We start from the raw sequence: 12483 nt of genomic DNA on the forward strand, positions 1-12483 counted from the left end.
GTGTCCACACCCACTCTAATCAAATTCGTCTCTAAGTAGCCTTTTATGTGTGAAATCAAGAGCATTGCTCTGTTTCTATAGGGTCACATTCTTCTCTCACAATTCTGGGGAGGAAAAAATTCACTGTAATGAAAAACGTATAGTTACTTGTTAAATATTGCCAACTGCTTAATCGCCCTGAGAGTCTGGAATGGGGATGTTCATTTGATAAATACGCTCCATGAGAGGTTCAAATATGTAAATAAAGTTTTATTCTAATATACTCCTTTTGTGGAGAAATTGGTGCTTTATTACTTTCCTATAGATCTTTATGATAGGAAAATAGAAATAGCCAAATGTTATTCATTTGCATGACCTTTTGGAAAAGTCTGCATTAGTCTCTTTGGTAAATAATCTGTTTTACAGCCCTCCATAAAAGGAAATCAAATATAGAGATACTATTAGATTTGAAAAAGACAAACAGGAAAGAGCCAAAAGTGCAGAATGAATTCTGACACACCCGGGTGCATTTTTCTGAGGTTCTGACTTAAGTGGATACTGTCTGCATTATTCTGAACTTCCTGGCTTGCTTCTCCTTAAGTTGGAGTAATTCAGCTTTAGTCCTACTCTGAGTTAATCGTTCTATTATTAAAACAATAATGTATTTGTTATGACATGAAAAAACAGTTTATAGAGAGCAGTTCAAAATGATCCCAGTCTCCCAGTTCCCAGAAAGACAATTACTGGAATACAAGAAAATATTTTGGTGTATTGAAGTGTGTTTTTTAAACAGCACGTGTGTGTGTGTGTGTGTGTGTGTGTGTATCCATTTTTTAATGTAAGAGATCTATTTTATATGATTTGCTTACCTGTCAATTTTTTTTTTCAGATCACAACAGTATCAGGAAATGAGTTCCTTCTACAGTCAGATATTGACTTCATCATATTGGATTGGTTCCACGCTATCAAAAATGCAATTGACAGATTGGTATGTATTTGTTTTGGCTGTTACCTTTATTAATTAAAATGTTGTCATTTAAATTGTGCTGCTTAGGCATATAACACACACACATTTCAATGGATCCTACAGATCAAGAGATATTAAGTTATTTTAAGTTTAAATAGAGTCCACTAAAAACCGTTTCCACAGACATGATTTGTGGAGCTAAATGTCATTTGATTTCTCTTTCAAAAACACAGTGCATTCATTTTTTCCCCCAAATAACATGGATATTCATTTATTAGAGGCTGTAAAAAGCACACAAGCACTTAATGACTACTGAATTTTCATATTTTCAGTTCATGCAGTCTGTAATACATATTCTTGAAAATAAATACCAACGTATTTAAGCTCATACTCACTGTTCAAACACCAGTAAATAATAATCCTTTGTACTGATTTTCATTGTTCTTCCAGCTAAGCCAGATTGTTCTTCTCATGAAAATTATGAATCTAAAACTTCATGAAATTACCCTAAATCATACATTCAGAGAATCAGATTATTGAAAACTACCACTTTATACTGATTCTAGACCAAACATCTAATTTTAGGACACTAATATTTGCAAAATCTTAGAAAGAAATATTCTTGAGAGCTTTTAATAAGGTATACAATAGGAAAATATAGCATTTTCTGTGTGGTTTTATTGCTATTTAATTGCAGTCATCCTTTATTTCATTTTGGGGTTAAAACTTAAAAAAATAACAAATTGACTTTTCTCCATCATCAGTATGTTAATATTATCATCATCCCCTTATCCAGACATGCTTGAGTGCCCACACCCACATTCACCCACCCACAGACAGAGTGTGTTGTCATTAAGAGTGGACTCTGGAGTCAAACTGCCTGAGTTTGAATCCTGGTTCTATCCTTTACTAGCTGTGTGGCCTTAGGCAAATTACTTATCTCTTTTGGCTTCAGTTTCCTTGTCTGGAAAGTAAGGGTAATAATAATACCTACCTCATAGGATTACTGTGATGATTAATTGAGTTAATACATGTGGAATACTTGGGGTGATGCACAGCACTTAGTAAGTTTTATATATATATATGTATATATATATGTATGTATATATATATATATATATATATATATATATATATATATATATATAGCTATGATTAAAGGCCTTATCCCAACGTAATTATTTTAGTTCAATCTTCCCTTTAAATCTAACATCAAAATAGATATGTAAATTATTTGGTGAATCCTTTCTTCCTTGTGAAATTATTCAAGTCTAATTGTTTGTTATTTCCAGCCAAAGGATCCAAGTGGTTCATCAAGAAACCTGGAATTATTCAAAATCCAGAGATCCTCCAGTACTGAATTACTAAGTCACTATGATAATGATATAAAAGAACAGAAACCAGAGCACAGAAAATCTTTAAGTAAGTATTTTTTTTTACTTGTTGATTTTAACTTTGTCTAAATGCAATGCTTATGAAATATAAATGCATTGAAATAAGATTTGAGCCAAACTCATACTACTCATGGAAGATTCGCAGCCATTTCCTGGCCAGGGAATCATGCACTGGAGGGCAGTCTGGGTGCTTTGCTAGCGTCATTGTTGGTAATGCCTTTTGAGAAAATAATTGTTCCAAGGTCATGGTCTCTGCTTACAGCAAACCTCTGAATCTCTGAGTAATAGGCAGGGCATTCGGATTGGTGATTGATTTTGAAAGTGGGAAATGTCAAGCATCTCTAAACCTTGGTATGCTGACTATTTGTTTTCCATACATTAAAAAATGTGTGAGTGACCACCACAGTTGGCTCAACTTAAACCAACAGGCTATGCAACTTTCCACACCTTCAGGCCACCAAAAAGATGTAGAAATGTGGGTTGTGAATTATATGTTCTGCAGGGTCATATCTAGTTCTAATATTCTGAAACAAATGAATTTGGAGTAAAAAGGTCCAATCTCACCATATAGGGAACTTGAGTAGATCTCTCAAACTTGTCCAACCTGTTTCCTCCTCAATAAAAGGGGATTATGAGAAGGTGTCACACATATCTCACAGTTGGTTTGAGTTTCGGCCTCCTGAAAGGTATCTCTGAAATCAAAGCAGGTGTCTCCGAAATCAAAGAAAACCAATTTCCCCAATTCTCAAAAATTATAGTACTTTTCCTGGATCAGCTACCTAGGTACCCTCGATCTTCTGAATCGCTATTTTTTCTGCCATCTCCCTCTGATCTAAGATCAGTATAGTTACATACTACCTCTTTGATTTAAAGAGAATTCCATAGATAGAGAAGGGCCTTTAACAGAATATCTACACATGAACATGAGTACATATGCTAAATGACTCTATGTGTATATGCATATATTTGTGTGCATCAGGAAGACTATATATATATATATATATATATATATATATATATATACACACACATACATATATATATATACACATATATATGTATGTATATATAAACATAGATGCACTCACACGCATATGACAAGGAAGACAGAAGCCATTTGTATATAGCATATCTTCCAGAGCTAAGTTATTCTAGATCTTAAGAATCTAGAAATAGCATGACAACTTTGAGTAGAAACACCGTTTCAAAATTAAGTCATTATTCAAAAACTCATACCACAATACAACAACTGCTAGAAACATATTTAGCTAGCCAGTTGTGTTAAGTAGGAGTTTAAAATGATCGATCTTGATGTCTTAAACTGTATGGTGCTTGCAAATTAAGTTATTTGCCATTTAAAAATATTTTTCCGTAACGTGGGGCAGTATGGAGTTATCTCATTTTGAATGTTTCCCTTTAGTTCCTGGTCATTGTTCCCCTTTACTTAATATGGGATCAAATTTAAGGTAAGATTTTAGAATTAGAATTCAACTGTGAGAATGTTAATGTCATGTGAATATGTGAGCATGTTACTGTTAATTATATGAACATTTTGTTGTATATATAATAGGATGTATGAGGCAATGATTAGTAGAGATTTGGAGGATACCCTTACATGCTTCTAAAGCCTAAAGCTTGGGAGAAAATAAAGTTTTGTAAAGGTGTTTCAGAAACATTGAGGCAAATAGATTCTGTGTTCAGCACAATGTTTGAAATGTTTTAGGGGAAAAAAAAGTTCCTACAGATAAAATCCCAGCTACTCCTCTTTAGTATTTATTTTTGATTGAGAAAGACAATTATTTGTCTATTTGGGGCTTAAATTCAATCCTGCCTAGAGACAAGGGAAGAAACATATGATTTATTCTACTCATTTAAAAATGTACCTAATTCTCTAGTGACCTCTTATTCACTCTTCCCTTTGCAGTTAAAAAATAATGACAGGTAGCAAATATTGAACCCTTACTTTTCACCAGGAATTGTTCTAAGTTCTTATCTATGTTACTCACTTAGTCCTCCCACTAACCTAGCAAATCAGGTACTACTACTAACACGATTTTATAGATGAGGAAACTGAGGTGCAGCGAATTAAGGCAGTTTGTACAAAGACAAGTTACAAAGACAAGTTTCAAATCCATTCAGGTTAATATTAGAGCCTCTGCTTTTAACCATTATACTATGGTGAAGTGAACAAATAAAAGGTAAATTTAGTTTGTATCAACTTTGGACTTGGATGGATATATTACATTAAAAATGAGATCCATAGAAATCATTAAACTTAATAGGGACCCAAAAACATATTAGCAAAAGAATTAAACCCAGATGTCTTTGGGGTTTGATCTAACTATTAAAATAAAAGGGTCATTTAATCTTTAATGCTAGCCCTAATTTTAGAAAATGCTTCACTTCTATATTTTGATGGATATTTATAGTTGTAAGCCCTTTTTAAGGCTAGTATATATTTTTGCAACGTAGAATACAGTTAATATCCATCTATTATTTTAAATCAAGTTCATTCACTATTTATGTATTGATTTTCATTTGAAAGGCAAAATGATTGACTTACCCACACAATATCAAATTAGACTATGCACTTGAAATAATGATTGGCATATTTTATAGTTGCTGTTTTTTTAAATATTTTTTCAAGTAAGAAATATACTGTGTGAAACCCCTCTGATCTAAGTCCTAGATTTGAACACCCAAACTCAGTTTTTTAAAACATGCATTCAGTTTTATGTTACCCTCTTGAGATTAAATAATTTTGTGGAATTAGAGATTCACAGTATCTCCTTCCTTATTAGTAGTCTAAGCACAAACTTTATTGTCAGTTTGCTGCCTTTGGCTTCCTGTGCCCTTGACATTCCCATGAGTTTTGTCGCCAAGATTGTAGACAGATAAAGCCAGAATTACTTTTTTAAAGGCATGTGAACATCATTAGCAGCTAACAGGTGGTCATTTCATTGTCCAGTTTCTCTGTGTAACATGGGAAGAATTATGTACTCTCAATAAGCAAATTGTGAAAGTTAAGTGCTTAAATATACTTTCCTTTTAAAAATATGATTCTAACCTGCCAACACTATTAAGGAATAATCAGATATTTTAAGATATCAGTTGAGTTGAACAGACAAGAAGCCAGAAAATTTAATGTAAGGGCCAAATCACTGTGGGAAATTCAGGACACCAGCATTGGATGAGAGTGGGAGAGCAGCTCTCCAGGGAGGGCTGTTAATGGAAGTGGAGAGTCAATCAAAGAAAATGCTAGCACATTTTTCCAAGGAAAGAGAAGCATCTTCCACTGATGGCAGAGGAAAGGCTCAAATATAAATCCTGCATCAGATAACCTTGGAGAGGTTTCTTAATTTTCTGAGCTTTACTTTGCAGGTCTATAAAAATGGGTCTAATACCCATTGTATATCTTTGCAAGATAGTGTGATTATCTGAAAGTAGATATGTAAATACTTAGCCCACAGCAGGTATTCAATGAGTAGGAACTCTTATTATCATCCTGTGTCCCCAAAGCAGATGGTACCAAAATAGGGCATGAACCGGGGGTAGTGTCTAATGGAAGACTGGAGCAGGACATATATACTCTTCTTCCTCTCCTCAAGTATAGAGAAAATAGGGGAAAAAAACCAGAATTGGATATGGGACGCATAGCTGCACAAATCTAAATATGAGCAGCTGGTCTTTCTCCTGGCGACTCCCCCGGTGAAAATGGCAGCCAGCGTGTCCTTGGGAGCAGCTCACCAGGAAATAGTAGAAGGGAGCCAAGAGATGCTCTTCATTCTTTTATGCCCAGAACTACATGAAGAAGTTCCAGGTGATGGAAAGGATTCAACATCAAACCATTTCACTATTCCTTTAGACACAGCTCTAGTTTATTCATTCACTCATATATTCATTCTTTGTCGTTAACAGATATACCTAAAGGTATACAACTAAAATTCTTGACTTCACTCATCTGCACTTCCAATTTTTTTAATATAAGTTTTGTATTTGGGTTTTGCCTTAGAAGTAATATACCTCATGCTAATCAAGTACTAAACTATAAAATTCATGTGTGGAGAACTTGGATAATTTTTATATAATATTGACACTTTTAGCATTATAAATATGCACCCCAAAATGAACATGAGTTAGAAGAATAAAATCAAAAAGTAAAAGAACTGAGGAAAGACTGGGTGGCTCAGTCAGGTAAGCATCAGTTAAAACTCTTAATTTCAGCTTAGGTCATGATCTCACAGTTTATGGGTTCAAGCTCCGCATCAGGATTTGTGCTGACAGTGCAGAGCCTGTTTGGGTTTCTCTCTCCCACCGCACCCCCCCCCCGGCCGTCCCTCTCCAGCTCACGTGCTCTCTCTCTCTCTTTCTGTCTCCCAAAATAAATAAACATTTTAAAAAGTAAGAGAACTGAAAAAAATAAGTCTTTTATTATTATTATTATTATTATTATTATTATTAATTATTGCCATTTTGCAGATGAATTTTCTTTTAGCTGTCTTTTGATTAAATTTTCATAAAAAACAAATGTATAAATTTCTGGGTGAAATCCTAAAAGTATTTAGATATCGATTTCCCAATTCGATTGCCCCTTAGTAATGTGCATAGTAGGGGTGTGTGTACAAGGCTACAGGAATAAAATTAGGAGTGGAAAATTTGGAATGAAATATTCATACAATGTAGAAAATGAAAATACTTGTGAACCTTTAATAATATCTTTGTTTAAAATTTTGTCTGCAAAGTAATCATGATCATGCCAAGTGAAAACAAGTCTGATAGAGAAGACAGTTATTTTTTGTGCTAATCTAAATAATTATAACACTGGCCATCCACAACAGTAAGTAGACTATGTTCTCAAAATCCAATTGTAAACTGGTTGCTTAGATCTCAACACATTTTCATAAGGAAACCACGTACTAGCCACAAAAGCACACTTAAACCTTATGTAATCATTTAGAATGTTGTTTTTAGGGAACAGCTTGTTCTGAGTTTGCTGTACCTCTGGCCCTAGGAACTAAGACTTTCCAGTAGCATTGCTTTCCATCTGGTTTCTCTTTTTTCTCCTCCTCTACTCCTGTACCAACTCCACCAAAGCAATTAGAATTATCAAAATGGTTTTGGCTAAGAGGCTCCTGGACCCTGAAAATCCTCACTGGTGTCAAGGAGGGAGGGAATGTAGAACTTCCAAGCCAGAGAAAATAGTGGGAAAGAGAGAGAATGAAGGACTGGGAAGATTTTGCAACATGGGAAGGGAAGTGAGTCCTCAGCAAGTGTACATGTTCTTTCTAAGAAATGTGTGTAATGACAGATTAAGTCTGTCATTGTCCCAAATGTTAATAGTTGATGAATCTAGGTGATATCTATCAGAGTGATCATGGTGCTCTTGTTTTCTGTATGTTTGAAAAGTTTCACAAACTAAAAATGATTCACACACACATATACACACACATACAGCATTACCCATGTTCATAAGTCAATAAAAGAATATACATATTTTCTAATTCTGGCTTGAAAATTTCCAAAGATCAAATTTTCTGAATATGAGTTACATTATGACCTCTTAAAAAAATAAATAAATAAAAACATTGATAGCTCATTGTTTTCCTATTTTTTCCCCAAAAGCCATATATATTTTTTGTTGTGACCATTGTGGCCTTTCTGGTAACTGTGTAATTAAAGAAATTTGTAAGATGTTTGTTATCCCAAATGGAAAAGTCATCCCAGTTTCTTGGATAAATATGTAATTAACAATTGTTTAAAATACATATTGTGAAGTCTGTTCTGGAGACCCATATAAATACATATTTTAAAGTTTCTTCTTAAGTATTTTTTTATAAAACAGCCTAATCTTGCCAATGCATGAAAATAATAAGATGAATAAGCCATCTGCTAAGAAAATGAAAACAATATTAAAATTACACAAATAAATATCTCGCTCTGAAGAAACAAAAAAATCTCTTACCTGGAAACAACAACAAAGTCATATTTATGTAGAATATTATGGGTTATTGTGTTGTCAGAGGGACAAAGGTTTTTGATTTGGGCAGGATGGTCAATCATCTGATTCTTGGTTTTTCTCCCTAGAATCAATATTGCCACCCTGGCACCAGTTTCAGTCAATATCCACCTGAGATTGAACTAAAGTATGAAAGTAAAAATTATTTTGTTTTACTATAGCCGTAAGACAGACAATATCAGAGGAACAGTGAGTGTCAATTCTTTTCTTAATTGTTTTCCACAGGCTAAGGGAGGTCTTTATTTCAAAATATTTCTGTTACTAAAGCAAAAATGAAAAATTTTAAATAAACATTTATGTTGCCAAAGCTGGAGGATTTAAACATGATGAGGGAAAGAAAACAGTAACGATTAGACACACACTTGATAATCAGGGGTCCAAATTACTTTGTCACAATGGTATTATTCACAAAGGTTGCAGGGCTTCACTGAGGCACTGTGTGACTACAACAGTTGTTCTGACACGTGTTCGCAAGATGGCTAGCAGCAATCCCAGCTTTCCTGGGACCCATAGATTACAGTTTCTTCAAAACATTCAGTTCTCCATGAATCATTTGATAAGAGAGGACCTAGTTATAAGCTGAGCAAAGAATATTCTGATTAATCTCTTCTTTCCCATGGAAGGGGTTGATCTTGCCCTCTGACCTGTGGGTATCCATTGTCATGCATCTCATAACATCAACTACTCTGAGAGTCTATCTAACCCTATCAGCACTCAGGCACTAGATCACCCCATCTCTTCCCGACCCTGGCAGTAACTCTGTGACCATTTTTCCCCTTAGATGAACTGCATTTAATCAATTTCTGATTTCATTAGGTCAAATGGCATCTTTCTTTCAATAATAGGCCAAATCCAAAGGGCTCTTTGGTCTAACTCTTCAGCAATATTTCCTTAGCATTAATACACTAATGTGATTGTAAACAATATAAAAAGTGCTCTTTGATCTCCTCTGAAAGTTTCTCTCTGTTTATTCTATGACTCCAGAATGAGTATATATTAACATTTCCTTGTAAAGTTAAACATATATTTGTTCACTATTGTTATATCAAGTTTAAAGTATCCTAGCTAAACATGATATTCAGTGCATTCTTACAGTGAATCCCTGTGCAGACAAAAACGTTCTTTTGAAGGCACACGGTCGCCTCTTTTTGTATACAGAATTTATTTGGTCTACTCCTTTTTGTTTCTGGAGTATAGGAGCAATGATAATTTTCTTCAAAATCCTAAAAGAAAGTAATTCCCTTTTAATGCATTTATTTGGATGTCCCAAACATGCCTAATTGTATGCTCAGGGGGAAAAAAAGCTATATAACCTGAAATTTTCCTGAAAAACAAGTTTATCTCTTATTACTCATCATAAAACCCATATCCATGCAAGAAAAATCAGGTATTGCTTTCACCCAAAAGTATGAGATGTATCCAAAAATACCATTCATTTTTATCCAAATTAAATAAAGTGCTATCTATAACATTAGCTTCCTTCAAGAACTGTCTCATAGATGGCTTGGGAAAGGTAAATCAATCTGCTAATTCATCTTTCTTTGATTATTTACATAGAACCTGAAGCCAAGTACTCTTGCTACTCAATTTCCCTAATATAAATAAATATTTTTTGCATACAAAATTAATTCACCTAAAAAGGGAGAGCCAGATAGGTGATGCAATGGCCAAATAGAAAATGTAAGGACTGGGATTGTGCCATTAGAGATGATGTCCTCCAAAATCGAAGTCAAAGGTTAAGAACATTTTCTAATCAAATTACTGCATTGAAATGGCTCAAGTCAAAGTGTCCCAATAGAAAGCTCTTCACGACCTGAGAGCACTTCTTCATTTTTTTCCCACTACCTACTGACCCATGATTTATGCTCCAGAGAAACAGTGCTTAGACTCCCTGATGCACACTACGCCAGGTGACTCTCACCTTTGAGTCAAGGTCTTCCTTTGCTAAATTAACATCCTTTAACCTTCTCCAGAAAACTTTCCAGATCTCTGTGATAAACTAGGTGATCTTCCTTGGTTTTCTTATAATATTCAGTCCATATCTCTATCATTGCGATTACCAAAGTGTGTTACAATAGTAAGCTAATTACTAATGTCTTTTGTCTACCCACTAGACTGCCTGACTCTGAAAAGAACTCTAATTTACCTTTATATATGCAACTAGCAGAGTGGCTTGATGACATTTGAGAGTATTCAAAATCGACAGTGTTAAATTAGTTAATCGATGACTGAGGCTATTTAAATAACCATTATCAACATACTTCTCTTTTTCTGTTAAAAATGATCGTGAAATTTCTGAAACTTGTTTGGGAACAATAATAGATTATTCCTCTACCCTGACTACTTTCACTGGTTTCATATTTTAAGGTCACTATTTATATGTCCCTCTCAGTTTTCTCTTAGAACTTCAAATCTCAAAGCAATGGTATGTTTTATGCAGGTCACATGTACTGGGCCTAAGAAAATCATGTACAAATAAGTGCATTATTCCGTAGTAAAGATAATAATGATGAAGACCTTGCAAGAGGGGAAAGGAGAAATTTTAATCCCTTTGCTTAAAGTTACTGTCCTCTCAATATCTTTCTATCATGCATTTCTAGCCTCCTATTTGATTTGAGAGAACAACTCTCATTCATACTTACTCTTTAGGCTCTTCTGTGGGGTCTGACTTAGAATTTGCAAGGCTGTATTAAAAGCAGGAAGAAAGGAGGAACTTTTTAGTGTACCAGAAGAAGAGTAATAATAGTTTGGGGTGGCTCAGTCGGTTGAGCATCTGACTCTTGGTTAGGGCTCAGGTCATGATTCCAGGGTCGTGGGATGGAGCCCCGCACTGGACATGAAATCTGCTTAAGATTGTCTTTCTCGCAGGGTGCCTGGGTGGCTCAGTCAGTTAAGCATCTGACTCTTGATTTCAGCTCAGGTCATGATCTCACAGTTCATGAGTCAGAGCCCCGCACTGGGCTCTGTGCTGACAGTGTGGAGCCTGCTTGGGATTCTCTCTCTCCCGTCTCTCTCTGCCCCTACCCCACTTGCTCTATCTCTCAAAATAAATTTAAAAACTTAAAGAAAAAAGTTAAAAATAAAAATAAAATTCTCTTTCTCCCTCTCCCTCGTCCCCTTCCCTGTTTCCCATCCCCTTCCCTCTCTCTAAAAAAAAAAAAAAAAGAAAGAAAGAAAGAAAGAAAAAAAAGAAAAGAGTAATAGTAGTTTGTATAATTTTTGGTTATTGATAATTTTAGAAGTCTCTGAGAAAAATTTTCTTTAAGGTCAGCTTATTTGTAAAAATCTGGCTAAATACAAAAGTTTATGAAAGTGTTACATGCACCTTTTTCAAAAGGTCGTATGTCTGTTGTGTCAGAAATTTGGGTTTAATAGTTACAAAATTTGAATACAATTCTTACCTCTAGGGTATACTACCTATAAGATTTGGACAAGTTTCTTAAATTTCCTGAAAATGACTTTCCAGATAAATATATGGGTGCTTTTTACATAAATATAGACGAGTACAGATATATAAATGTGTATATGATTTGTATATGATCTAATACATATATTAGATCTAACAATAATATATATACTGAATCCAAAATACATCCAAGAATTTTGTAGATCTATATTGTAATACAAATATTAGTACAATGATTTCCAAATGAATATACTCTGAGTAAAATTTATGTACTATCCATCCATCAGTTCCTCTCTTTAGAAATATAGCAAGAGAGGCGCCTGGGTGGCTCAGTCGGTTGAGCGTCCGACTTCGCTCAGGTCGTGATCTCACGGTCCGTGAGTTCGAGCCCCGCATCAGGCTCTGTGCTGACAGCTCAGAGCCTGGAGCCTGCTTCAGATTCTGTGTCTCCCTCTCTCTCTGGCCCTCCCCGCGTTCATGCTCTGTCTCTCTCTGTCTCAAAAATAAATAAATGTTAAAAAAAAAAATTTAAAAGAGAAATATAGCAAGAAAGCTGGGGCGCCTGGGTGGCTCAGTCAGTAAGTGACCGACTTCGGCTCAGGTCATGATCTCGTGGTTTGTGGGTTCGAGCCCCGCGTCGGCTCTGTGCTGACATCTCAGAGCCTGGAGCCTGCTTCAGATTCTGTGTCTCCCTCTCTCTCTATTCCTCTCCCACTCACAT

General features: G+C 35.0%; 1 protein-coding gene across 2 annotated transcripts in view; it reads left to right on the forward strand.

Annotated features, from left to right (window-relative positions):
- ARHGAP15 (Rho GTPase activating protein 15) overlaps positions 1-12483 on the forward strand; it is a 609886-nt gene that overhangs the window by 301063 nt on the left and 296340 nt on the right. For both annotated transcript variants that reach the window (XM_015062996.3, XM_053214988.1), the window contains 2 exons: positions 869-967; positions 2239-2368. In XM_015062996.3, the coding sequence (XP_014918482.2) occupies positions 869-967; positions 2239-2368 (229 nt within the window). The remainder of the gene's footprint in view (positions 1-868; positions 968-2238; positions 2369-12483) is intronic.

Source organism: Acinonyx jubatus, chromosome C1 (assembly GCF_027475565.1).
Source record: "Acinonyx jubatus isolate Ajub_Pintada_27869175 chromosome C1, VMU_Ajub_asm_v1.0, whole genome shotgun sequence".
NCBI classification, from domain to species: Eukaryota; Metazoa; Chordata; class Mammalia; order Carnivora; family Felidae; genus Acinonyx; species Acinonyx jubatus.